We start from the raw sequence: 27,802 nt of genomic DNA, 5'->3' as shown, positions 1-27,802 counted from the left end.
GGCACTGTTTGAGCTGAAATGACACTCCAAAACAGACCCTGCATCCCCATTTCCTCCCTCCTAATGGTTTTAATTGGAGGTCCTCATACTTTTTCTTACTGATTGACAGTAGTGAAAGAAATTATATTATTTTCAGAGGTTTGGAAGTATAAATAAGACAACATATGTGCTTGTTTACATCTTTTTTTCTTTAGAAATGAGGCAGATTTGTAGGGAGAGATATCTTTTAATAGCTGCAGCAGCCCTCCTGTTATTTTGCAGGAGAGATCAAAGCTCATTTTGGAAGTGCATGAGCTCCACTGTATGCCAGTTTCTACAGTAGGTATGTCCCTCTGGTCAGAGGCTTTGCGGGTCTGCTGTATCCCTGACCTTCCCCAAGCATAAGAGCAGGAAGCCTTGTGGGTTTCTTTTTTCCCCTGACTGACATACAGTGTTCAAGTTTAGTAGGACAGCAAATATTATCTACACAGTGCTGCTGGCAGCCCCTGAATCTTCACCGATGCACAAGAAGGCAACACGCTTGTCACCTCCTGTGCCTCATTTCTCTCTTTTTCTCACTTTTTTTGGCTGCTATATTCCATCAAAGGGATCGACTTGGGCAGCTGATTGACTGCCAGGAAGTATCATGCCATAACTAAAGGGTGGGAAAGCTCAAGACTAAAGCTGGTGTCCTAGGTCAGGCGGGATGGAAAATGTATGAGGTGAAAGCTGCTAAGGAGCATGTTGCTAGGGAAGGCAGCAAGTACCGTGGACCTCGTCTGCTTGAGCTAGGGGAAAGCTTTTCCCTGTTCCTGAACCTAGTGATGGGTTTAGGTTTGAAAGCCTGAGTAAGATGCATTAAGCAGAGTGCCAGGAATAACCAGCCATCCCTGGCCACGGAGTGCTGTTGCCTGGATTCTCTGCTTGATATTCCCATTAGTCTTGTCCCTTATTAGCAGGAGACCTGAGCTTATGCTTCCTCTTCAGTGATTACAGCCAGCTTCGGCAAATTAGCTCTGTTAATATCTGAAAGAGAAACCGACTTCTAGACAGTGTTACACCACTGGCTGATGTGAGTGAACGTTACCTCCAGTGCCCTTCACTCAAGAAAAGTGTGGCATGCCACCGTGCGTGATGGTCTCCCCAGCTCGTCCGCCTCTCCAGAGCTGCAGAGATTTGAATTCCTGCTCTTCCTTCACGCCTCGGCTCTGGTGAAAAGGGGTTTGTTGTTGCTGAGCAGAGATGAGGCTGTGTGTCTAGTTACTGAGTTTTGTAGACCCTTAGGTGTTTCACTTGTGTGTGATTTTTGACTTGCTATATTGTGCCTTACACTAAAAAGAGGAAAGTTCTTCCCAGCTAGAAGGTCTGAAGTTGCTTTCAGTTATGTGTGTTAGCAAATGAAGGTAGATAACACAGTGTTAGGCTAACTTGCCTAAATCATGCTTGAAATACTTGTAAGAGGTATATGTGTAGCTCTATTTCTCACATAGCTGTGACCAGACCAGATGGGCTCCTGCAGTGCTTGGGAGTTTGGGGGTAGTGGTGTATCCCAGCTCCTTGCTTCCCTTCAGAGTTCAGAACCTTTGTACAGTAGCTGCTTCTTGGCACTTGGTAGCTCCTGCTTGGGTGGAGGAACGTGTTCCCTTGGGCTGTTGAATCCTGCATTCATGTTTGCACCTTTTCTTCCCCTTTCATTTCTCCTTTTTACAGCGTTTGCTTCTAGCATCTGCGTTGGATTCTGGCTGTTTGGAACTTAATCACTGTGGTCCCCACACCAGGCGCTTGAGAGACCTGAAATGAGCCATGGGGGCTAATGGCCCTGTTCATTTCCCTTGTCCTTTCTTGTGAAATACTTTGGCCTATGTTAAGCTGCATGTGAAGAAAATTGAGATCATGTTTTAAAATACTCAGTGGAGAAAGCAGGAGTGTCTGCTACCTACCAGCGTGATGGCTCCAAATGCAAGATCACTTAGTGTTCCATGCTAAGCCACTGTTCTGGGAGTCCCAGCAGTTTTGTCTTGATCAGTTTTAGTGCCTTGTGCAGAGAAAATAACTTCTTAAAATGCAAAGGGGAGAAGGCTTCTCAGAAATGGAAGGGTCTCATTATCAAGAAGAGCTCTTGCACCTTCTCCCTTTCAAGTGTGTGTGGCCATGTGGTGCATCTTCAGATGCCATTGCTTATAGAGAAAATTATGCTTGGGCAAGGCAGTGATATTTCACAAACTTTATCTGTCTAAATGGTTTCCAGAGTTTGTGTGCTTCCCAGGAAACATTCCCTCTCAAGTGTGCTTTCTCTGTTGCAGGCGTCTCTCACTCCAGTGAAGTCTGGAGGAGAACTGGAGGAGAAACCAAAGCCAAAGGATCGAATCACATCTTGTCTTTTGGAGAACTGGAACAAAGGAGAAGGCCTAGGATACGAGGGCATTGGCTTGGGCATTGGGTTACGAGGGGCCATCCGGTTGCCATCCTTCAAGGTAAAAACAAAGATCAGTCTTCATTATGCTAATATTCCCTAAAGGAGTATTAGGAGGACAGACCTCTCTAGGTTTGTGCTCCAAAGCCGTACAGGCTGTTAGCCCCAGTCTGTGTTGACTTACGGGGTTGCTGCTGACAGCATCAGCTGTAACGCACCAGTACACTGTAAGAGCAAGGATCCTCTTTCCCAGCCTTAGCTTTTCATTTACCACTTGTGTGAATTCTCTGTAAAGGATCTCCTTGCTCTGCAAGGTAAATGGGACATTTGCGTGTGTTTAGGACACAGTGTTTCAGCCTGATTGTAAAAATATGCTTATGCTCATAGTGCTTTACACAGTTATTTCTTTGCTTAGAATGTCTTGCAGTTTGGCAGCTGAGTCTCACCTGAAGTTTGGTTAAAAGTGTTCTCTGCCTCATGTGAGTTTACAGAATCAGACTTGCAATCATAGGGTCACCTATTTTAAAGAGCATTTGCATAAAAAATGAAAAGTATCTTAAAAAAAAGTGTGGGGTGGGAGATGGTGTGGAAGGGTAGAGAGCTTCCCTGAAATTAGGGTTTTGAATGCACAGAAGGTGCAAGTAGAGGTTTGGGATGAGAGATTCTGCAGTCTTCATTTAGAGTAAAACTTGCTTTGAGGTTCTTTAAGATGTCAAAGGCTCAGGCTCTCTTTCTGTTCTGCTACATCTTGGACACATGGATTTGTCAAGTTTTCTCTGTCATCTTCAAAGTGATAGTATCCACAGTGTTTTGATGCAAATTGAAGGGGTAGAATTTCATTCACAGTGAAATTCTGTTTGCAAGCAAATAAAGGGATCAAGAGCTGGGGAAGTGGCCCTTGGTTACTGTGTGTAAGTCACTGTGGGGAAGTAAAGCAGTAGCAATTTGCTTAAGAAGTTGATTTCTACTGTTTCTAAAGTTTTAGAAATGCTAATTGTGTCTTTTGTTCAGGTGAAAAGAAAGGAGCCACCTGAAGCTGCCTCAGCAGGAGATCAGAAGAGAATCCGGCCTTCTACTTCTGTCGATGATGAAGATGAAGGTTTGCAAAGCACATTTGTTTGAAACTCGAGCAGATGCAAACCACATGCAAGCTGAATTCTTTTAAACTTCACAGCAGCGTGCTCACTTACAGTTAGAAACAGAGTCAAGGATCTGAGCCAAAACCCTGCTTCTCACAAAACTTGGATCAGCTGGGAGATGTCTCCTCTGGATTCAGTTATCTTAAATTCACTGGTGGGAAATTTAAGACCCACATTTTATGAATAACTTATAACCTATTTTAGTTCTGCTGATGCAGAGCTACCCAGTAGAGGGAGCTCAGATGAGTTCATGGACTGTTCGAGGGGCGTGCTTGCAGCTCAGTGGGTATGTTGTGGGAGAAAGCACGTAAGAGTTTGCCCTGCATTTGATTTTAAAAACAAAACAAAGTTATTTGCTAGAAAAAATCTATTTGAAAATATTTTAACAGTTTTTCCTGAAAGCAGGGAAGAGTAAAGACAAAGCTTTGAATACCCTTTGTTTTGCATAAGTGGATTCAAGCTAGTTGTGCCATAAAGTTGATTCAGACTAACAACTGGTTTTGAAGCCAAAGTACAGAAGCAGGGTTTTGTAAAGCACTTACATAAAACAAAAAAGCATTAAATTCAGCTTACCTGTTCTGACCTCTGTCGTGCCATCTCTCCTAGCTGCTCCGCCTATAGCTTGTCAGGTTTGGCCACCTGCATTTTGCCATCCTTGGCATTTCAACACCCTGCATCCAGTCTCGCCCTCACTTGCACTGTGAAATTAGTAAGTCCCTGTAAGCCTGGGAACTCACACACCACATGGGCACGTTGCCCTTAACTTTGATCTTCCCAAAGAAAAAGTTTCCATTATGTAGTCAACTCTTTCCCTCCCTTGCAAGGTATTTGATGGCAATTTCCTTACTGTTTTTGCTCACCAGAGTCGGAGAGGGACAGGGATGCTTCCGATACAACATCTGACCTGTCAAAGAAGGATGCAGAAGCAGTGGGGCTGAGGCGGCGACCAGCAAGGCCGCTGGAGCTTGACAGTGAGGGAGAAGAGGGAGATGAGACATCAGAGAAAGAGGAGGAGTCCTCCTCAGAGAAGGAAGAGGAGCAAGAAGAAGAAGGAGGCTTGGTGAAAGCAGCACCTGGCAAGGTGTGTTGGTTTGTGATCGCAGTTTTGAATGCTGTCGTTAAAAGGGGGCCTAGTAATTCCATATGCCAAAGTTACCTTCTCTAGAAGATGAGCGGTCCTATTAGGGTCTGCCCTAAGAGAACCTCTGTAAGGTTATTCCCTCTTCAGGTTCTCTGATCAGCATCTCTGAGAGTCGCTGGTGGTTACTACAGTGACAGCCAGGTCTCAGAGTCAGACACTCTTCATTTTTGGCAATGCTTTCTTTCAAAGGAGGAAGAGGAGGAGGAGGAGGAAGAGGATGATGAGGATGAAGAGGATGATGATGAAGAAGAGGATGATGAAGATGATGAGGAGGAGGAGGAGGAGACAGGCATAGACACAAGTGACAAGGAAGAGGAGCAGGACTCTGAGGAGGGTAAGCAGTTCCAGTGGAAGCAGCAAGCGTAGCCTTTGGGTCAGATGTGGTCTCCTTTTTTGTACTTGTGAGCTGATTTTTTTTATTTGTGCACCTTCTTTCACTGAAGGGTGGTTTTATACAAGATAATGCATACAGTTATTTTTAGTTGTTACCTGTGAGGCTTCCATAATCCCTCAATCTGTGGATCCCTTTGCAATAGCTCTCTAGCTCCTGAGTGATCTCAGCCCAACTTGACAGAGGGGCAGAGGTCTTAAAGCCAGCTAAGTTTGTGCTTGTTTTATGAAACGTGTGTGGCTGGGAGAAGGGACCAGATTTCAAACAGGAGTAATTTAGCCGCTAATAACTTTCTGTCCTATCAATCAATTCCTGCTTTCTGGAAGGTGGTAGTTTCTACATTTTAAAGTTGTGTGTGAAGGCAACAGAAAATCTTAGTACAACTCCAGTAAAGGTGAAATCCTCCAAGAGACCCACATGGGCAAGGTGCCAGGCAGTGCTAGCTCTGCTGCTCATGGAACTGCCTGTTGCATGGTGATTGTTGTAAGCATCCAAATACATGGTTTATAAGTCTCTGCAAAAATAAATTAATTGGGAGGCAACTCCTTCAAACCCACACACTGCTGTTGATGCTGTTTCCATGCTGTTACAGTGTGGAAGTGATATTTGCTCCTGTACTAGACCCTGATTGTTTAATGGAGTCAGAAAGCGGAACTAATGGTAATTTGTTCTTACTGTAGATGCAGCAAGTCCCTCGTCTTCTAAGGCTGAAGTTGAATCATCTGATGAAAGTGAGGACTCCTCTGAATTTGAGTCAAGTTCAGACTCAGATGATGAGGATGAGGATGATGAAGATGAGGAGGAGGAAGAGGAGGAAGAGGTGGCTGAAGATCAAGACGGAGAAGCCATGGTTGCTGAGACAGAGCATGAACCTGCTGGTCATGAGCTTCCTGATGATGAGAAGGAGACTATTTTGGAGCTGTATCCTGTGGATGACTACACAGATCCAACAGACTTGAGACTCACAGAGCCAGCTTTGGCAGTGAAAGATGAAGGCATGGAAGAAATCAAGGCAGGGGAAAGTGAATGTGGTGAAGTCCCAGAGGCATCTATTGCTGCTGAAACACTGAAACACTTGGTTATGCAAAGAGACCAGGAGACAAAACTTGCACTGTCTCCCATCTGTGGGCCAGGTATGCCCTTCCATGTGGTTTGGCATTTTTTACCATATTTCCAAGTACAGCGTTCTCACAGCATCTAATATGTATGGTTTTGTATTTCCCTTGTTCTCTTTCTTCCTCCAGTCTTGGCTCTAGGCTAGGGGTTATCTGTACAGGAAGGAGGTCTGTGCTGAACTTCCCTTTCTAGAAAGGAGCTCTACACAAGCCACCTGCTACTGAAAATACTGTGGTTATTGTATCCAGAATCTTATCCTGGGCCAGTTTAGTTAGTGTCCTACAGGAACTGAACAGTTGTTGTTGTCCAGGGGTGACTGGATGGTGTGGTGGCTGAAGCTCAAGATAGAAAAGCCATGGCTGCTAAAACGGAACAGGAATCTGTGCTTAATAAGTCACTACTGGCTCTTTTTGATTTTAATACTGAATGAGTATGTGATTGGGAAGCTATATGCGGCAGGTGAATGGAGTCTCAGAATCATATCTGGTTCCTAATATTACTGTTTGTGTTTTGGGTTGTTTTTTTTTTACTTAATCCTTTTAAATGAGTGATACTCTCTGTTTTTCTGGAAGAAGAAAATTGTCTTCATTCAATGCAGAGTTGTATTTAAACCAAGGAAATTAGAAACCTTTTACTAGAACAGGAGTGAGATGCATAAAGCTTGACAAATTCTGCAGCTAGGGGGGAATTGAAAAGTTAAAAACTGGAGCCAATAGGGAGAGCACATCTAGTGTGGCCTGCAGTGGCCTGGGCAGGACTGGAGTCTGAGGACTGCACCATATTTTGCCACTTGGAGAGTTGGAAATCCAGTCCCTGCACAGGCTATAACTCCTTGGCTGCCATAAAATCTGAGAGCTGTAAAGAAGCAAAATGTTAAACTGGGCAGGGCAAAGAAGAACCTATTTTGCACAGATCTTTCTGGAACATGTCAGTATGCAGAAAGGACATAAATTTGGGGAGACCTGCTTTTGGGCACCTTGACATGTGGAATGAGCTTTACAGGTAAGCTGTGGGAACAAGCTCTGACTGTAGCGTTTTTGTGCAACCCAGCCCGGTTGTACAGGAGTTACAGGGATCTGACCCTTCAGCACAAATGGGGAATGCTTCCCTTCCAACTCCCCAGGCATTTTCACCTCCTTTTGCTCTCTCACTTGAAAATGTTATTTTGAGCTGCCTAACAAGAATTCACTGTTGATTCCTTTTGGCCCTGGCCCTAAGGGGGTAAATAAACTCCAGACAAATGAGTCTGCTGCAGAGAGCGCAGCATATAAATTGCCTCATTGATACCATCTGAGTGTCTCCTCATTCATTACAAGGGCTTCCCGTTCCCTTCATGTGTTGTTCAAGAGTGTTATGCTCCTCCCTTCACTGCTCCCTCCTTGGAGAGCTGAGGGTGCTTCTTGGCCTTGCAATTAGTTTACCTTCCCACATTAGAAAAGCTGATAGCTTGGGGCTCTGACAGCTCTCTGAAGTCCTCGCCCCACAATCCGCTAATTCGTTTTATGTCTGTACAAAAGGTGGTCAGGGGTTTTGAAAGCAGAAAACCGTTGTTCTGGCCAGTGTTGTAGCTAATCCTCAAATTAATAGTGCATTTTTTTTATCGTCCATTAGGGATGTCTGTGGTAGCGTCTAATTACTCCACACTCTGTGCCTCCAAAATGTAAAGCATTGGAGTTTTTAAAGCCTCCCAGTGGAATTGAGCTGTTCTGTAATTGCAGAATCTTAAACATGCCTTTACTGGCAAGTGGCGAGTAACCGAGTGGAAGCAAAGCTCCTGATTCTCCTCTTTTTTTCCCCCTTTCAGAGGAAGAGTCTGAACCCGCTACCATGCTGGAGCCAGAGGTGCAGGAAGGTCCAAAGCCTGAATCTCAAGATGAAGTGCTCTGTCTCTCGACTCCAGTGGGAGTCTTCGGAGAACTTCTGCCCAATAAAAGCAACTTCTTTAGCAAGTCTGACGACAGCAGCTTAGAAGCTCGTGTTAAAACAAAGCTGCCCTCTGCAGCAGAGGAAGATGAACGGGTGCCTCGCACGCCTGGACGGGAGGTGATGATCCATTCGGAGACTGATACTCTTTTGCTTCCAGCCCACAAGGTGCCATCCTCCATGCTTCCCTTACCACCAACTCCTGGTAAAGAAGAATCTTTAGTCCCTCCAGAAAAGTTCCCTGAACAATTAATGGTGACCAAAACGTCTGTGGAAGAGGAGATTCCTAGGACGCCTGGGCGGGACATTTTGGCCAAGTCTTCACACCCCCTTGCGAAGTCACAGAGCACGGACACTGTTCCAGCCACGCCAGGAAGCGATGCTTCCCTTATGGGAAGCAGCTTGACCCTCAGTTCCCCTCAAGTCCCAGGGAGCCCCTTTTCCTACCCATCCCAATCTCCTGGCATTAACAGTGGCATTCCTCGGACTCCTGGGAGAGATTTCAATTTCACGCCTACTTTCCCAGAGGCTGGTGCTACCATTCCTTGCCTTCTGCCTGGCAAGAAACAGTCAGAGGATGAGCTAGATGAGAAACCCTTTAAAGAGCCTCTTGGTGCTTCCCTTACGATCAGCATGAACAATGTTCCTTCCCCTATTCCCTTTGCCAGCCCCCCCCAAGCAGATTTCCACACGGACATGGGTTTGCCACCTGATGAGCCAATACCTGTAGCAGCCCTGCCATGCATGCATGGAGATGGAAGAATGCCCATTGAGGAATGCAAGGCAGAAGTAAAATCTGTTTTGCTCTCACCAGAAGTACCCACTGGTGCTTCTATTCTTCCTCCCCCACCACCGCCTTCTGTTCTTCCCAAAAGGAGGCCAGGTCGGCCAAAACGGTCACCACCTTCTGTCCTCTCGTTGGATGTGTACTCGGGCAAAACCATAGAACCTCCTCCTGTGCCAGTGGCCTTGGTGGAAAGTACTGTGGGCAAAGAGCTGTTGAGTGGACATCCTGATGCTTTCTATGGACTTAAAGACCCTGAAGCCGTTACCCTGGACTTCAGGAATGATGGTTTCCATGAGAAAATAGCAGCTGAGACAGTTGCAGAGAAACTGCCATTTAAGGAACTGGAGAACCAGTGGAATGAAGACTACAAAGAAGAAGAAGCTCACGCGAAACCTAAAAGACAGTGGCGAAGGCAGAAGAAGACACCTGAGGACCTACCAGTGATTCCTTCCCCTGAGTATTCCCCACCCCGGCCTCAGTTCAGGCCACGCTCCGAGTTTGAGGAGATGACCATTTTGTATGATATTTGGAATGGAGGCATAGATGAGGAAGATATCAAATTCATGTGTATCACATATGACCGCTTGTTACAGCAGGACAATGGTATGGACTGGCTCAATGACACCCTGTGGGTATTCCATCCTTATATCCTTTCTCACTGGCGCTCTGCGTTATACAACACGTGTAAAATGCACTAGATGGTCATTGTTTAGGACTTAAAATGTAAAAGATTTAAGTTTGGTGGAAGAAGCATTTGCTTACTAGAATAGCAATTGCTTATATCAGGAGGGAATTTTAGCCTATTCTATTCCCTGAAGCTGCAATACAAAAATACTGCAGAAGTGGCTGTTCTTGCTGCATTTTCAATCTAGGACTGCAGGGAAAATCTGTATGCATCTCTTCTGGGGAGATTTCCTTGCTAGTTTGAGAAGCTTCTGTCTGCATTTAAACCAGACTTTTTTTCAGCTTGCCTGTAGAATTTCTAGTCTGCACATACAGGGCTTTAACTTGGGGCTAAAACTTGCTGTAAAAATAGTCTCACCATCTGTGCCCAAAATGATGAGTTACTGGTGCTAGCAGCTTTAACTTGCTTTAAGTTTGAAATACTAATAAATGCAATGGTTTCTAAGTGGCACATCAGCCACCCCCCAGGGCTACATGGGGGAAGGTACTGCTAGTGCTGCAGCAAGGAGCGTGTGTAGCACTGGCTGGTGCTGGTGGGGCAGGGTCTGGCCCCATCCCCTCCCTCCCTGCCCACGACCTGGTAATCAGCAGCATAGGCTGTAGCTTTGAATCTTTGGGAGCATTTTTGGGACACACAAGCTGTCTCAGAACAAGGCTCTACATGTGTGCAGCCACCAGTAGTGATCTCCAGAACAGAGCCTAAAAGGCTGTTCTCATAACCTCTGAACTCTCTAGTAGTGGTTTTTAGGAAGGATATATGGATTCATATGTTAAAGACGACAAATGCACCACCTCGTGTGTTGCTAGAGATTGTGTGTAGTTAAAGTATCTCATCCCTTACTCCCTGCAAGACACAAAAGCAAAATCAAAAAAGCCCAAATCACTTAAAATAGTCAGTGATATGACACTAACAAGAAGCAAGTGGAGCTCAGTGCTGAACTGTGCATTTTTATCCTTTCTTTCTCTGCATCTTGAAGGGCAACGTGTAAGATTAAATTTATAATTTTCATACCAGTGCAATAGTCTTGAAATAAGTTTATTTAATTGTTTAAAGGAAATATCCTAAAAGGATGATGAAACACATCATCCCCAGTAATTCTCAGTCTGTCTGCCTCATTTGGGGAAGCCATTCCGAAACCAAACCGGTTTCAAGGTGGGAGTAATTGGCCCCGTAGTGGTGGGGAGCCACAGCCAGGGAAAGGCAGAATGGGTTGGATGAGGGCGGGGCTTGCGTGTGACCCTGCGCTTAAATGTGTTTGCATTTGGCATTGTGGAAATATTTGAAATCTGTTTCCCTGTTGATAAGGATTATTGTAAGAGCAAATTTACAGTCACTTTTAAAACCATTTAAAAATCATCTGCAGTCGGTTGCTGGTTCATCCTGAGCTATACTGTGCAATAGGTGTGAAAGTACCTACAGGGTTCACCTGCTTTGCAGCAAGCTCACACCTCAGCACTCTGATTTCAGGGCCATCACTTCTTGCTTTTTATGGTCCCTTTGCTTCAATTTTCTGGTGTTAATGGTATGTTATGACTCACAGGGAGCATTTTTGGATAGATCTCAATTGTCATAGGCTTCATGGCTGTGTTTTTGGGGTGACCTGCCAGTAGTACAGCTCCACTGTCCTTCCAGAAGCCAAAGACCTGAAGGTGCCTTCTGCCTGCTCAATGCAGTGCATCCTTGCCAGGCCGGCTGCAGGTTTTCTTGACTGATAGGACAGTGGGGTTTGAAACATCTGCACAGGGTCTTACCCTTGCCATCAGGGTCTGAAGGAGCTGATTTACTGAGGGCAGTGAGAACAGTGTCTCTCCAAGCCCTTTGGGCTGAGGACCATCTCTTGCCCATCTGTGCTGCTTCTAGCCCTAGTCAGTGGGGATGATTGCTGCCATGAGATCGGTGTGGCATCTTCAGGGCTTGGGGTGGCTGCAGGGAGTTTCTGGAGGTAGAACAAAAGTGTGTCACTCCAAACAGAGAAAGCGGTACATCCAGATGGCTGGGCAGCTGCTGGCTGTGTACATAGTGGGTGCTGTGGGGAAATCCTTTCTCAAACAGGTTTCTCTTGACAGTTTAACCTTTTTATGTTTAAATTTTCATTGTCTCTTTACTTTTGTTTCCCAAAGCATGCAGCTAAGAAGGAAAGATCATGCTCGGTTTTCCTGTAGGCATTGGGCTTCAGTGATGTTTTTTTTTATTTTTCAATAGTATTGTTATTTTTTGCAACCCCCCCAACCCTTCCTAATTTTCCAAGCTCCTGGCGTTAGCTCCATGTAGCTGTAGCAAGTTTTGTCTGATATCCACTGGTGGCTGTGTTTCTCCTTGACTTCTCTCCACCTACTAGCTTTTCTACCCCCAAGAAAAAGAAGCGGGATGATGGGATGCGGGAGCATGTGACGGGCTGTGCACGAAGTGAAGGCTATTACAAAATTGATAAGAAGGACAAACTTAAATACCTCAACAATAGCCGAGCTTTTGCAGAGGAGCCTCCAGCTGACACGCAGGTGAGGACCTGTCCTCCACTGACTGCAGGGGTGTGAATGGATTTTATACGGTGTCACACAGTGGATGCTTCCTGCCTTTTGGCAAGGAGGGAGGTGAAGCTGTTGCTGCGCCTGTGTTGAGTTGGTCATCTGGAGGTGTTAGTGTTTGATGTGGGATGTGTTAGGAGGCCACGCGTTCTGTGGTGATGTGTTGTAGCACAAGGGATTGCTCACAGGGAGGCTGCAGGGTGTTGGGTCTGTTGGGTCAGTTTTGATCACCCATTTGTCCTCACAGGGTATGAGCATCCCTGCCCAACCTCATGCTTCCACCCGGGCTGGCTCTGAGAGGCGGTCAGAGCAACGCAGGCTCCTCTCCTCCTTCACTGGTAGCTGTGACAGTGACCTGCTCAAGTTCAACCAGCTCAAGGTAGGTCACCCCATGGATTGCTGCTTTGCACAGGGGCTGGCTGGGAGCAGGCTGAGGCCAGGGCAGGGGACCTCCTGCCAGTTTGGTCTCACCTTGGTGATGGCCGTCTCAGCATTGGGCACTGCTGTATGTGCCAGAGGATTGAATGGTACCTGGTTCTCCTGTACTCCTTTGTAATGCAACTTGATACAACAATACAACTTAATACAATGTGTAATACAAATAATTTACTTAAAGAAACAGGGAACACGTGACACTTAGTCCAGTGTGCTCGCTTGTGAGAAGTAGAGACATGAGCTGGCTGATAAATGACTATAAATAAGTATATGATAATTACAGAGCTTGAGCCCTAGTCAGAACCATCAGGGTTCTGCAGAACAGAGACCAATGGCCTCAAAGGGTCTGTTCTCCCCAGTGTCTGGTCAGTGGTAAAAACCCAAGTACTGCAACTCTGTAGGACCTCCCATGACATCTGTCCTGCCTTCCTGTCACAACAAGACAGAAGGAAGCTAAATTGGCTTGAAGTACCCCAGCACTGCTTGTGGCTTGGAGCGTGCTGCAGATGCTGGACCCAGGGAAGGCCTTTCCCCTTCTGTGCTGTGGCTCATTCAGGGTTGGGGTTTTGGGGTGTTTTCTTCATGCAGTTCCGGAAGAAAAAACTAAAATTCTGCAAGAGCCACATTCATGACTGGGGCCTTTTTGCTATGGAGCCCATTGCAGCTGATGAGATGGTGATTGAATACGTGGGTCAGAACATCAGGCAGGTAAGCTGGACTGTGAGTGAAATCTGAGCAAAACCTAGCCCTGAAAGAAGTGCACGAGTATGACAGCTGGGGTCACGGTCCCTGCTGTAAGGTGTTAGCTACGTGAGCTAGGCGGAGGTTGGCATATGGTTTGGAGGTACAATGGTGGGATTTTCAACAGCCTGTAGAAACTAAGCACTCAAATCCTTAGGGGACAAGCTCTAAAGAAAGTCCATCCTGAACTTCTGTGTTTCAGTTAGGTCTGTGTTCTCTTGGGGTGTTTGGGATCATGTATCTGTTGAGTGGCACAAGCACAGCTCAGGGGAGTGTCGTGTAGGTCTCTGCTCACAGATCACTTTTGTGGCATGTCCTGACGCTACAGATGGGGTTTTCTGTAGGTCATTGCTGACATGCGTGAAAAGCGATACGAGGATGAAGGCATCGGAAGCAGTTACATGTTCAGAGTCGATCATGACACCATCATCGATGCCACGAAATGCGGAAACTTCGCCAGATTTATTAATCATAGCTGCAATGTAAGTATCATGTTTTTGCATGTAATTGTACTCTGACATACTGATAAACCCACTGAGTCCTTGCTAACTTTGATTGGGGCCATGTTCAGAAGTAGCAGGGGGTCACAGGTTTATAATTAAACGTTAATGAGCTGCAGCGGTTCAAAGCAGAGTCTAAACTAGTGTAAAGAGATTTAGAGACCTGAGAAATGAAACACACAGTGAGACAGAGCGCACTCGGAATCCTCCTGACTGTGTTGGGGGATCCTGACAGACACTGTTCAAACATATCTAACAAGTATTTCCTTAAAACAAACCAAATTTTAGCATTGTTATTCTGTGGGAACAGTCTCCTTCTAGTGTCTGCCCTGGCAGGTAGAGAAGCTGCTTTCCCCTCTGCTCTCTGCTGCAGTCTACACTGAAAGACTTGGCTGCCTGACCAAATTATTAAGCATTAGTTGAGCTGCTTTTAGTCTGTGACAAACTTGGTTGAGCATCATTCAGGCTCTTTTGCACCACAAATGACCAGAATGTGGATATTTTGGAGGAGCACAAGGAGGGCTGCTCTGTTTTCTGGCTTCACACCTGCCTCTCTCAGCTTCTGTTGGGTCTAGGCTCTGGAAGTATGGCTGAGGCTATCTAGGGAAAGGACTACTCTGCTCTGTTTTAGCTTGGAATAATTGTGTGGAGGCTGGGAAGCCATGGCCACTGGGAGCCTAAATCATTACCTGTTCTGTCATCCTTGCAGCCAAATTGTTATGCTAAAGTGATCACAGTGGAGTCTCAAAAGAAGATCGTCATCTACTCCAAACAGCACATCAATGTGAATGAGGAAATTACGTATGACTACAAGTTTCCAATTGAGGATGTAAAAATCCCATGTCTATGTGGCTCTGAGAACTGCAGGGGAACCCTGAACTGAACTCGAGGTTTCTCGTCACACTTGCACCTTCGGCCATGTCAAAACTGTGGTAACCAGGTGTGGTTGCACTTTGCCAAAAAAAGAGGAAAAAAAAAAAAAAAAAAGAAAAAAGGAAGAAAAAAAATTTAAAAGGAAAAAAAACTATTAAAAAAAAAACAAGAGAGGAAAAAAGAGAAGAAAAAAACCAAGCAAGTTTCGCACTTCTGCCAGGATCACGAATGGAAGCAAAAAGCGCACATGCTTATGAGGACTGTTCATGTTTCAGGTGCTCTTTCCTTTTCAGATCCAACACGCACACAAAAAGGTGACTACCGTTTTGTGGCATGGTCTATCCAAACACTAGCTTCTCTGTTCAGTCCCTACATTAATGCTCCATAATGGGATAATGGTACCTTTTTTAAAATTGTCGTTATAAACCTTCATCTTTTCATAAATGCTGCTACCTTTTTCTCATCAGTTTTGTTGGTTGAAAAAGACATTCAACATTTAAATGTGAAGCAGAGACTGAAAATGCCATATAGGATTTGTTGGGAGCTTGATTGGCTGAAATTGCACAGATTTCTCAGAGTAAGCTGTAAATAAATGTAAGATTGATGTTACAGAGCAAGCCAGAGGCTTGAGGGTGTGTGAATGGGTGGGTGGGTGTGCTTGGGTGTGTGTATGTATGGAGATGTGTCCGCAATGAGACTATAGGTGAACTGTCCTGCCTTTTTGTTAGGGATGAGCCTGAATAAGTCCCCTAAGCCAGACGCCCCAGGGAAGAGTCAGGTCAGTCGCAGACCTCAACATGGCACCTTGGGCTCGTCTCTAATTTTCATATGCCGTGCTGGTATATTGGGGGATCAAAACCTCTGCACCCATACGTGAAAAATACTTGGATACTGCAGTCAGTAGTAAGAAGTCAAGTCAGTTGTGTAGCTGTAGCATTGTGGTATGGCGTGTGGCCTTTGGGGATGCCCATTTCTTGGAGATTGGTTTGTCTTGCATGCAAAAAAGGCTGAGGCTGAAATTAAGTGGACAATTCAGCCTGTGTTTACGCTGTAGAAATCTTACCCTCCTTGTAAGCATACACTACGGCCCACATTTATAACATGATTTTCTTCCTGTAGGTAAGAAACAGGCTGATGTGTGTCTTGTATTAATTTTTCTCATTTTTGTCTGCATTTCTCTGCCCTTCCAGCTTTTTACGTGGAGTATTTGCTCTGTCCTTGAATATGGGAAATGCCTCCTGTGATAGGAACAAGCTGTGCCACGCCATTCTCCTCCCTCTGTTACTCAGTAACTTGCCCTGACATGGTCACATCCCTCCAGTAAGAACACAGTAAAAGTGTCCCTGAGAGCAGGCTGTGGGAGCAATCCTGTCCTCCCCCATCTACAGCATGAAAATGAATGCTTCTTTAAACTTGGAAGGCATATTTTGAAATGATTTTTTGATATGTTTTGTCCTTGTAGATGTGCTGAGGTGAAGGTTGCAGTTCTTTGAGAGGTTCCGTTTTAAAATGGGGCAAAACACCAAAGAAATACTTCTTTGGATGTGATCTGGAATTGTTACACGACCGTTCAGATATAGACAGGATCAGTTTTTCAACTTGCATTGAATTTCTCCTGCTTTTAAAAGTAGAGATTAGTTGTACTAAAACCTTTTTAATTGGCTTATAAGGGGAAGTTGCAATGACATTATGAAATAGGAGGATTATCTGCATAAACATCTTCTCCCCACAGAACAAATTGCTCAGCTGTATTCTTGTAGCCTTTCAAAATCAGTGATAATTGTTGTATGACCACAGCTCCATCATCAGAGGTTACACTCTTGCAAAAGAGTTTCCTGGAAGTTTTTTCATCTGTTACATGGAATTGCCAGGCCCGCACTGCGGAGTGGAGCTTGTAATGTAGGTTAGACCGCTGCATCTGCATTTCTTCTTCAGACAAAAGGCCTGAAAGAACAGGAACATAGAGACTGCTACAAGCTGCCTTAATACCTCCTGTATTTCTGTCTGAGGGTGAGGAAATTGTCACTGAGATTGGACAGTCCATAGTCTCATCTCTGTTTTTGTTTGGTTTTTGTTCTGTTCCCCCCCTCGCTTTATAAATCTCTCCAGCAATTGGGTAATGGTGACCCAGACCCTAAAATTATGAGAAGCACAACTAGTTTCTGTCATTGAACGTTGGTTGTAACTGTGGCAATGGCAGGAGCATTTGGGAGTTAAACCAGCTGCTCTATTTTTTTTTTTTTTTTTTTTAAATAAGGTTCATCTTGTGTTGACGCTCCAATTGGCATCTCTACAGCTTGGCCTTTTACTTTCAAAGCTTTGGGAATGCACAGAAGTTTCCTGTGTCTCAGAACTGAAGCAAGCCCCTGTGTGTGGCAGTTCTGCTGATGTCCTTGGCCTTCTTCCTCTCTGGTCCATCAAACCAGTGCATTAACAGTGGTTTTGTGGGGGCAAAGACGCCCCAAATGGCCCAGCCCCTAAGTACCTGTTGACAGTTTTGTATTTCCCTGCATATCTGTGTGCTTTGGATGGGATTAGCCCCTGCAGTTTGCCTTAATCTTTGTTGAGGAGAGGTGGGGAGGCAGGTCACCGTCTTCTGAAATAAGAGCTACAGGTTGGGGTCCTTCACCGTGTTTTTAGGAGTGCCAAAGGCATTTGGGTGCCAAAGGCGATGAGCACCTAAGTCACTTGGGTACTTCTGAAACTGCCTGTAACTCATCCCTTTTTAGGATCCCAGACAAAGAACTTGAGTTTTTGGAAGAGCTGAGCTGCCAGTAGCCCCCCAGGAGGAAATGGAGCTGTTGGACCCACAGCACTTCTGAAAAATCACATTAGGCTGCTCTCAAAGCCAAACCTGAGGCTTCTCTTTTCTTCCCTGTAAATCTTGGCTTGCAGAGTCCTACTGTACAGCTTTTGTCTCAGACTGCGAAGCTGCCCCATCCCCAAGCCCGATCATTTTATGGTGAGGATTATAAGTCTGGTTTAGTGATTTCCATGAGCTGCTGCAGTTGCCTGTGGCTGCCCTGTCCCTGCAAGCCAGTGAGGTCTCGTTGGGGCAGGGGAGCCCTGCAGCCGCGGTTTTGGAAGGCAGCCCTGCGGAGATGCCTTTCTAATACCTCCCAGGTACTTTGGCTCGTACTTAGAAAGGGGGATGATGAGAGGAGAAAGGCAAGTGTGCAATTCACACATCAGCCTGCATCAGACACAGTGCTCGCCTCCTGCGGTCAGCACCCCATGGAAATAGTGGCAAGGACTAAAAAGAAACGTCACCAGTGCACGGTGCTTTACAGAGAGATTTACTGAAGTTGTTTTGTTGACTGAAAAGCCTATCCCCAATTTATTGTTACTTAAATTGAAACCTAAGACAAAAAAGAGAGAGACATTGACTGTGCTCCCTGCAAAATTGTATCTCGCTAGGTGGAATGACCCAAAAGAATAGTGCAAAAGTTTTGGAAATATAACTTAAATCTTTAGTTTCCCAATGTGAAGCTGGCTTGAGTTCAGGGTGCAGATGCCTCCGCACTTGGCATTTTTAAGAAGTGTGCTCTGTGCTTGCAAATTCCACCTGCCGCTGCCCAACACCTTCATTTATCCGTTGGTTCCCTCCACTGTTTGCAATTCCAGGTTGGTCCCAGTAAGTGGTCTGTGACTATCGGGGGTCCAGGAGGGGAAGGGGCTCATCTTGCAGATATTTATATTGTATAGAGCAGCTTATTTCTACAGGAAAAAAAAAAAAAAAAATTTTTAAACTCCAACAAAGTATACAGTAATTTCAGTTCTGGTTTTTGTGACCTTTTTCAGGGATCATTTCAGTGCATTTCTGTATAAAATAAAAATAAAAATTTAAGGAAAAAAGATTTTGAAGTATAAAAAAAATGCATCTTCTGTACATAGGCAAACTCAAGAATCTTCTCTTCAAACACTGTTTCTTGTAGAAACATGTTGAAATTTTTTTGCTGATTTCTTTGTACTTCAAGAGCATGTAAATAATTTATTAAAAGTGACTATTGTAATTTGGAGTTCTTTTTAAACAGATTCCAGCTCTAAATCATGTTGAGGAGATGGGGAGGAAGAAGGACTAAGTATAGCAAAGGAGCTGGTGGCATTTACAGCTTGTGTCAAGCTTTGTATAATGTAAATTCTGTATAAATATGGTTTTTTTTGTCAAATAAATAGATGGAATTAGAAGCATTAAGAAACTGAAGACAAAAAATTGCCAAGTCAAGGCTTCTTCTTTCCCCCCCCCCCGACTCAGTCTGAAACCTAATGTGCAAAATCTATTTATTTCAAGCGAGGAAATGTGTACAGTCTAATAGACAACCTAAAATGTATTTAAGCGAGTTTGCAACTGGATTTTTTCAATTTAATATTTGTTTTGTTTTTATGAGTTTCCTCCTTAATTGCCACTGTAGTATTTGTCCAAGTGAAAAGAAACACATCGTAACGGACACTCTAAAACAAATGGGCAGTTTTAAAAGCAAAATGGAAGAACACCTGGCTCCCAATCATTGCAGTTTTCTGGTTCTATAAACAGGTTGTTTTAATTCACGGTGTGAAAATAAAGGGCCTCCTTTAAAAGGAGGCAGGTAAAATGGTTTGCAATAAATGAAACAAAAAATATTTTCTTTTTTTAAGTTCCTTACAAAAACAACTCTGCTTTGAAGATTTAGGATTTCTGCTTTTTCTTTCGTTAAGCAAATTTATAAATTTAGGGATGTTTTGTGCATATAGAATCTGTCACCAGTATGTATCTTGTTTTGAAGAAAGTGTTTTTGTTGTGGATGTGTCATGCTGTATATATTTGTTCATATTTTTGTGAATTGAATACTATGTACCATTGTATTATAGTAACTTTTATAAAGCAAACCATAAATATACTGACTTTTCTTACAGAAAAATTATGTTGTGCTTAATGTATAGCCAGGGCAGCTTTTTGCTCTTGGACCCGTGCTGGGAACCGTGAGAGCTCAAGGAACCAGATCCAGAAAAAAGCAGTCCAAAGAACTGATTTTCAGCAAAGTTTACTGAAAATATTAATTCTGGTGAGCAGGAAATTACTTTAAGCAACATTATATTGCATGAAAGAAATATGTGTATGGTTTAAGTTTATAAACTTAAAGCAAATTTTCTTCTTATTAAAAATCCTTGCAACCCTTAAGAGGCAAAGTATAGCCAGGCGCTGGCCCCCTACCATGATTCTGGGTGTCCCTAACCTGTCCAGCCTCAGTGGTGCTGCCTGGGCAGGTGAGGGGTCCCTGCTCCTGCAGCCTCTGCTGCCCTGGATTTTTCTGAGTTCACATCTGTTTTTTTAACTTTATGGAGGCAAAAGCCCTTAACCTATGAAGTGAGGTGTTAGTGTTGCTGGTTCAGGTGATGCTGTAAGGCTGTTGGGGCCAGAGGCCCTTTGGTTTCTTTCCTTTAAATCAGTTTATTCAAATCTGAAATGAATTCTGTTACCTATGGTTTACAGGAGGGGGGACCCAGGGGAGCTGCTGAGGTTTGATGTGGATGAAAGCACAGCCTGGAGCCGGCCATGTGCCCCCACCCTCCCTTGCTGGGGGCTGCTGCTGCGAATGTAGTGGTGGTGGTCAAAGTGGCTTCTCTGAGCTTTAGAAAAAGATACCTGGAGCAGAGACCAATGGAGTGGTGGATGGAGGAGGAGGAAGTGGAAGAGACAGGAGAGAGCCTGCCTGCAGGCAGCTTCCCAGCTCAGTTCTCAGCTTCTATAGCTGACCATGGCAGCTGAAGGACTGGGGGGGATGCAGGACAGCCAAACTTTGCAGCGCTGGCACGGGCAGAAGGCAGCAGAGCTCAGCCTGGAGGGTGGCTGGATGGGACAGGGGCTTGTGGGCTGGTGGAAGGACTCATGTCGGAGGAGCCTGTCCTGAGCTGAGGGCTTGGCAGGGGCTTTGGCTGCTTGGGGTTTGAGCAGCTTCAATGCTGGGAAATGTGAAGCAGCGGTGGGTGCACCGGGGCTTTGGAGGACAGATGTGCAGCAGTGGGGAGACCTGCAGGCACCAGAGACCCTGAGATGTTCTTCAGCAGTCATGTACTGAGGTCTGCGGACTTCTTGGGGAGCATTTGACCTGCAGCCACAGCAAACATGGAGTAGAGGGGCTCCAGCCCTGACACGTTAACTTACCAGGCACTCAAGCTGTGACAGAAAAGGGTTTTATTGTGTCAATGAGGAAAGTCCCCTTGCAAAGGACAGTGACGACACCAGAGCAATGCCCAGAGGGGACTTTGCACATGCAGCTGGGATCTGAGCCAAGGAATTGCTGCCAATGCCAGCAATTACTTCTTGAAACATGGGAGAAACCCCAACCCTTCATTAATTGAGGAATTTACAGGTATTGGAGCAAGACTGTGTTGCCTTGGGAAGGCTGAAATACATACATTTGATTCTTGTTCCAGAATAGCTACCCTAAAACCACGTGTTTAATCTCAGCAAATTCAAATTCAAAACTTGAGTCTAAAAGCAATTAAAATAAAATCTTACAAAATGAGATACAGAGAGGCAAACTCCTCCGTGCTTTCCTCTCCCATCTTCCCATGTAGCTAAAATTAACAGAAAACTTGCGATAGACTAAATTTAAGCACTCCCAGTTGTTTCTTCTGTCTTCCTCTGTAGCTGCGTGTCTTTGGCACATGCCTTAAATCTGCCCTTTGTTAAGAACTCGGTGGTTTGGATCAGATTAAACTGATTTTTAAGAGCGTTTTTGCTATTTCCCACGCTCCCTCTCCCAAGAAGTCACTGGAGGGCAGCGCAGGGGCTGGGTCAGGATAGGTGTTGAGTCCTTTTACATCTCCAACTTGGCAGCAGCTTCCCTGGGTTTACGACACTTAGATCTGGGCTATTTACCGAAACATCGGCAGTTTCCCGGTTTGTTTGTGAATCAGCTCATTAGGGGCAAGGGCAGCGTTTTCTGCCATCCTCTAGATGCACTTGGTCTCCCCGTTGGGCTCCAGGATGGTCAGGTTTCCTCTTGCGTCTTGATCCGTTTCTATCGCTTCAAACAGAGACTTGAAGTTCCCGGCACCGAAGCCCTGCGGAGACAACAATGTTACAGACTGTGGGGACAGGCAGCAGGTTCATCAGCTTGGAACTGGCTGGGAAAGAGCAGCACTGAGCTGGCTGGGTGACGGTACTTGACGGCCCTGAGGTCTCGTAGCCAAGATCATCATGAAATCCTCAAACCAACCTGGTGGTTATGCCGCTGGATGATCTCCAGAAAGACTGTGGGTCTGTCTTGAACTGGTTTCGTGAAGATCTGGAGCAAGTAGCCTTTCTCATCAAAATCCACCAGGATTTTCAGTTCCTAGAGAAAAGAAACAGGGCAACAACTCGAAGACCCACAGACGAGCAAGGGGATCTGTCTGCATCGCCCTCATCCCTGCAAAACACTTTGAGAAGCCAGTCCAGCCACGGGCAAACCTTTTCCCTCTCAGGCTGGTCTGACTCACCGCCAGCTTGTCGATGTTCTCCTTCACTTTGATTTTGGCAGTTTTCAGCCTCTCCCGCAGCATCTGGTAGTAGCTGGATGGTACGTCCATGAAGTGCACACCTCGCTGCTTCAGGCTGGTGATCTGCAAGGCAGGAGAGACCCCGGCACAGGTCGGGCTTGGGGCTTGTTTGTGGAGCAGTTTGTGCCAAGAGGATGGTGCAGGATGGATGGTGTCGGGACGCAGAGTGATACTTTCCCATGACACTGGCCAACCTCATGTGTAGGGACCTGTCCCACCCTGTTGGTTTGGGCACCAGGAACTGGGGGGGGGAGGCAAGATGCCCTCTCCAGGCAATGCAGAGAGCTGGCCACTGTGCAAGGATGCTTCATCCCACCCTGACCCCTCAATACCTCTGGAGGCCCTTTGGTCTGGAGAGGAGTCCAAAACCAAGTGCTCAACAGCAGCTGGGCTTGATCCAGACCAGCATCTGCCCCAGGCAGAGGTGGGTGATGTGCTATGGTGGCTCAGCCCAGCAGCCTGGGCTGCCTGAGCTCCCCACTATCCATCCCTCAAGGACAGCACGTGCCGTCAGGGTCCCTGCAGACCCAAATTGCTTTAAGCTGGAGGGACGGGCATCTGCCAACAGCTCGCAGGTGCAGGCAGGTCCCTTTCCAGTGACTCGCTGGACAGTTAATCCTGGTTGTAAGACAACCATGGCACGAAGCCCGCTCAGCCTGCCTGTGTCCCTGTACCCCAACGGGGGTCATAGTCCACCACCGCCCTTTGACGAGGACCATGCCCGGTGGGACAGGGCAGAGGTGGAGCAGTGCCGGGGCAGGATGGGCCAGGGCAGGGAGCTGCTTGAGGTTGCAGTGCTCACCGCTGAGATGATGTCGGAGGTGTTCAGCGCAATGTGCTGGACTCCGGCCCCTCCATAGTAGTCGATATATTCCTACAGGGAAAAAAAGTCACCACGTTAGTGACGGTGCAGCTACAGTGTGCAAAGGGCTGGGCTTGGGCCTAAAAACATAAAAGCAAAATTGGCTGAAGGACCACAGAATGGAAAAAAGGACAGTATTGATGAAATCAGGGGTAAACTAGCTCTGTCCCGGCAGCTCTCCAGGGTTTGACAGCCCTTTGCAGACACAAGCAGAGCCAGGGCTGCCTTCCAGAGAGCCACCTTTGCATAGCACATGTGCACCAGCTCCAAATCACTGACCCCTTCGTCCCTTTTCCTTCATTAAAGCCCTGCTCAAGGCGGTGGCAGCCTGATGGATCAACCACAGGTGTGTGCTCACCTGAATCTGGGATTTCCTCTTGCCGAGTGCCGGCTCGTTAATGGGCATCTTAATGGTCTCTTCATAGTTGGTGACAACAATGGAGCGCAGGGCGCTGAACTCGGTGTGCAGCTGCTTGTCATCCACTGACCAGAATCGGTGGAAGAGCAGGTTCTTCTGGTACCTGCCCAGGCCACAAAGGGCACAATCAAGTCCCTCACTCCATCCCCGCACAAACGAAGTTCTGTTCTGGCTTAATTAGCCTCAGCCACCACTGTCGGAAGTGGTGAGACGAGCAGAGTGGTGCTGCTGCTCCATCCCACCTCCTGCCAGCCCTCCCCACTCTTACCAGTCTGCTACTGGGACCATCTGAAGGTCGGGCTGGTTCCCCACAACATGGTCGACAAAATTGAGCTTAGTGCTTGGTCTGCAGGGGGAAGACGGGGGCGGCTCTCAGCTGGGCTTGGGGGCACCCCATGGCATGGGGGGCTCTGGGGCAAGGTAGTGGGGACCTGTCCAGCTCCACGCTGGGACATCCCACTGGCACACGGTGGCAAAGAGCTGGGCAGGACCCTCTGCAAAGTACTCACAGCTTCGGCAGAAGGGGGTCCTTGAAGAGGGGCGGGTGGTACCCGGGTAGGAAGAGGCCCTTGTAGTTGAGCTTTTCTATCAAGGTGTGGGTGGTGTCACCGTACTGCGAGAGCGGGGAAAGAGGTTGCATGGTGGCCCCATTTTGGGGGGACCTCCTGGGTCCAGTCTGCTCCTGCAGACCCTGCCCCAGCGCGGGGGCTCAGCCTCCGCAGCTGCCCTGCTGCTTACCGTCTGGATCACCGCGAACTTCACCTTCCCAAATTTGTCCTCCTCCACCCAGGGCTCCTTCACCACCACGGCTCCGCGCTCCTTGGCTTTCTGGGCAGAAGGCAACAGATCCTCTCCTGCTACAGCTCCCCTGGGCTGGTGGGAGACATCCCCGGGCCCTTCCCACCTCCCCTTACCGTTTCGGGGTGCTGTGCAGGAGGGAGCAGAGGGTCTGCCTACCTGCACGATGAAGTCACAGTCCTCCACTTCGAAGGCGACGTCCTTCACCCCATCACCATGCTTCACCAGGTGCTCCCCCATCTCTGCCCAGAGCAAGAGCAGCCGTGAGCATGAGCAGAGGTGCTTTGCGCCACCGCAGCCATTTCCCACTCTGTCCCCCCGCCATGGCACCTACCCTCATTCCCTGGGTTGAGAGCAGATGAGAGAACAAACACGATCTGGCGAGGAAGAGGAGGAGAGGTGAGGGATGGAGTCGTGGCAGCACAGCTGCAGCCCCAGCCTGGGGCAGAGGCACCGCAGGCACAGGGTTTAATGGTGCAAATGGGTTTCGGCAGCACCCACATGCCTGGCATCGGTTCATCTTTCTCCAACCTCCACCCTGGCAGTGGCACCTCTGCAAGGCTCATCAGCCCCCTTACCTTGTCCTGCTTGATGACGTGTGAGACCACCTCCCTGCTGCCGGTCTCCAGTCCCCGGTACGCCAGCTCCTCGAAGCCCAGCTTGTTGCAGTAGTAGGATGCAGCCTGCGGGCAGGTGAGAACCACCCCAGGTGAAGCTGCAGTGCCAGCAGACCCCGGTTCCCACAGGGCTCCCCCCGGCCAGGGCAGCACCAACAGCCCGTGGGGAACGGCCACGGTGGCACGTGCAAGTCACGCGTGTGCACGTGCGTGTGCACGGGGAGCAGCTGAGCTTTTCTGCTTCCCTCCAGCAGCCCAGGAGGAGCAAGCAGAGGCAAGAAAGGGCCCACATTGGGAAAAAAAATCCCAAATTCAGTGGGAAGCACTGTCTCCAGAGCCCTCCTGCACCCAACGCAGCCAGGGACAGGCAGGGTGCAGTGGGTGCAGGGGGAAACGTTTCTGCCCATCTCCCATTCATCAGCCAGGTTGGGCGAAAAGCAGCTCAGGTTTGGAGCAGAGGGTTTTTTAACTCGCCAGCAGCGAGTGACGGAAAGCAGCTACTGCGACTCCTTATCGCTGCAGACTGGTGACCACGGCTGGAGCCCTGCCACGTGTGCCAGTTTGTATTTTCCGGGCCCGCCCCACGCACACCCCCCGGGCAGCCGCCCCTCGCCTTGTGCAAGGGCCCCCAAGGCCGTCGGCCGAGGCCGTGCCGGTGGGCATGGGCGCTGAGCCAAGGACGGGCTTTGGGACGCCAGCATGGCCGTGACCCGGTGGGCTGCCGGGACGAACCACCCCCCCGGCAGCCAATAACCAAAGCATCCGCACATGGGCGGGCGCCTACCGTTACACGTGCCCAGCCGGCCACAGCCTCTCACCTGCTTGGCATTGCCGACCCAGAAGGTAATGGAGTGGAAATGGATGAAGCGGCCTCGCAGGGGCTAAAGGGAAGGGGAAAACAGGGCTCAGAGACAACGACGCAGCCTTTCCCACAGTGCTACTCATCTCCAGAGCAGGGAGAAGCGTCGGCCACGACCCTGCAAATGCATCTCCCGCGACTGCATCCAAATTAACCGGGTGAATCCCCGGCTGCTGCCCCGAAACAGGGAATTTCCAAAGCAATTTACAGTCAGGTCCTGCAGGATCCTGCTCTGCAGGGTGGAAGGGGCAAAGTCCCGGCTCGCCTGGGGTCACAGTGGTCCTGGTGCTCCCCGCAAGCAGCCCCCCCAGCAGGCTGCCCACCCATGAATCTTGCTGTGTTAAAGATTAATTCTTCCCCAAAACAACCTTAGACAACCACCAGTGCTGGGACAAATCCCCCTTGGCTCTCTTCCCCACTGCCATCCAACCCGTGGCGTCAGGCACCTGGCCGTGATGTGCACCGGCAGTTTGGAAAGCACTTTATAGGGGAAAAAAGGTGGCAAATAGGTCCAGCGTCTGGAAATTAATGTTGCAAGAAAAGAGGATTCTGCTTAGGCGTCGGGGTTGGCTGGGAAATACCCACCATCTCCCATTTGTCGCTCTCCTCCCAAACCAGAAGGAAAAAGGAAATGAAAAAATTTCCATTATTAACGTTGATTTACAATGAGGAACCACGTCCTATGTGGCCCAGCCAGAGAGAAGTTTTACTTCTGATTTTACCAGGTAATCAAGGAGTAAGGAATGAGTATTATTTACTTTAACATGGCTGATGTTTCGCACCAGGCAGCAGGACAGGACTGTGGACACGAAACAGCTCTTACCTTTTCTCCCTTGTCTGTGTAAGACGTCTAAAAGAGAGAATCAGAAAAGAGAGGTGTTAGCACTTCAGGAAGGTACCTCAGCCCCCCCCCCTAGAACTCGAATCCAAAGGTCAGTGTATGAGGACAGCTCTTCTACACAACTTCCAGCACAGTCATTAAAAAGTCCAAATTCAAGCAGAGATTAAGCCTGGTAAAGCTCCTGAGACATCCCATGCCATTGAGCCCTGGCCATTTAAATTAATTCCCATACTCTGCTCCTCACCATTTTTGTGACCTGGCGATGTGACCGTGGCAAAGAGAGCGAGATTCCGGGAGGACGTTTAATATAGTGGTGGGACAGGGGAAGCTCCTCCTCGGCTCCACCCACCCCCAACCTGAAGCATTTGTGACCCAAAGATGTGTTTGGTTTGGGCTGGGAACTGCTGGCACCGTCCCATGGGTGGCTTTCCGGGGCTGTGTCACAGGGTCCTTTGCAGTCCTGGCTGTGGGTTAAAGGTGGGGCGGTGAGCGTGCAAGCGTGCAAGCACGCGAGGCTCTGCGCTGCGGGAGCCTGCTAACCCCGCAGCAAACCCCCCCTGGTCCCACGCATGCCGGGGCCACAGTGGGGTGATGCAACTAGGGCGGCACGTCCCCCCCCAGCCCGCCTGCCCGCCCCTGGGGATGGTGGTCACCCCTTCGTGGGGCCGTGTCCTATCCCGGCCAACGTTGAGCCGGGACAGTTTGGCTGCCGGCAGAGTCCAGCCGCGTGGACGCCGTCTGGGCCTGGGGCCACGCGGTGTCACCGTCAGCTCCGGTGACCCCAGTGCTGCCGGTGCCCACCAAATGTGGGAGCAGCAGGAGGAGGGGGCAGGAGGGAGGTACAAACACCCCACGGCTGGGAGCGGTGGTAAGCCGAAGCGACCAGCAGGGCCGGGGAGGATGACTATGTGGGGCTTGGGTGGGTGCCAGTGTTGCGGAGGACACGCGTGGAGGTCTGGTGGTGGGGCTGTGTCCCCCTGCTGTCACGCTCCCTGGGGGACACGGATACCCTGCATCGCCCCGGCAAGTGTGCTGGGGCAGAGGCTGGAGAGGGGCTGGCAGGAGGGACGGGGTCACCCCGCGGCACCATCACAGCTGTGTAGCCCTCCCTTTGGCAGCGACACTGCCGTGCCACCGCACCCCACCGTCACAGCTCGGCCGCCTCATGGCGTTGCCACCGCTGGGTCAGCCCACGCCGGTACCCTCCCCGCTGGCCCCGCCCCCGCGGTGTGACC

At 48.1% G+C, this 27,802-nt stretch overlaps 2 protein-coding genes across 2 annotated transcripts in view; one reads left to right on the top strand and one right to left on the bottom strand.

Annotated features, from left to right (window-relative positions):
* SETD1B (SET domain containing 1B) overlaps nt 1-14,803 on the top strand; it is a 49,824-nt gene extending 35,021 nt beyond the window's left edge. The window contains exons 7-17 of the mRNA XM_010582181.1: nt 2,283-2,453; nt 3,404-3,491; nt 4,395-4,612; nt 4,871-5,006; nt 5,744-6,196; nt 7,984-9,534; nt 11,906-12,072; nt 12,347-12,478; nt 13,123-13,242; nt 13,620-13,757; nt 14,485-14,803. Of these exons, the coding sequence (XP_010580483.1) occupies nt 2,283-2,453; nt 3,404-3,491; nt 4,395-4,612; nt 4,871-5,006; nt 5,744-6,196; nt 7,984-9,534; nt 11,906-12,072; nt 12,347-12,478; nt 13,123-13,242; nt 13,620-13,757; nt 14,485-14,658 (3,348 nt within the window). The 3' untranslated portion in view covers nt 14,659-14,803. The remainder of the gene's footprint in view (nt 1-2,282; nt 2,454-3,403; nt 3,492-4,394; nt 4,613-4,870; nt 5,007-5,743; nt 6,197-7,983; nt 9,535-11,905; nt 12,073-12,346; nt 12,479-13,122; nt 13,243-13,619; nt 13,758-14,484) is intronic.
* A 6,781-nt stretch (nt 14,804-21,584) lies between these two features.
* HPD (4-hydroxyphenylpyruvate dioxygenase) lies at nt 21,585-27,734 on the bottom strand. Its single transcript, XM_010582279.1, has 14 exons — nt 27,708-27,734; nt 26,550-26,576; nt 25,686-25,748; nt 24,829-24,933; nt 24,585-24,627; nt 24,410-24,492; nt 24,191-24,280; nt 23,962-24,065; nt 23,721-23,798; nt 23,393-23,555; nt 22,975-23,046; nt 22,113-22,235; nt 21,851-21,967; nt 21,585-21,695 (listed from the first exon to the last, which is right to left on the bottom strand). The coding sequence occupies exons 1-14, from the start codon at nt 27,732-27,734 to the stop codon at nt 21,585-21,587; spliced, it is 1,206 nt and encodes a 401-aa protein (XP_010580581.1).
* Nucleotides 27,735-27,802: the final 68 nt, after the last annotated feature.

Source organism: Haliaeetus leucocephalus, unplaced genomic scaffold (assembly GCF_000737465.1).
Source record: "Haliaeetus leucocephalus isolate CR32 unplaced genomic scaffold, Haliaeetus_leucocephalus-4.0 Scaffold840, whole genome shotgun sequence".
NCBI lineage: Eukaryota > Metazoa > Chordata > Aves > Accipitriformes > Accipitridae > Haliaeetus > Haliaeetus leucocephalus.
Note: the sequence above shows the minus strand (reverse complement) of the source record. Positions and strands in the feature narration are given on the sequence as shown.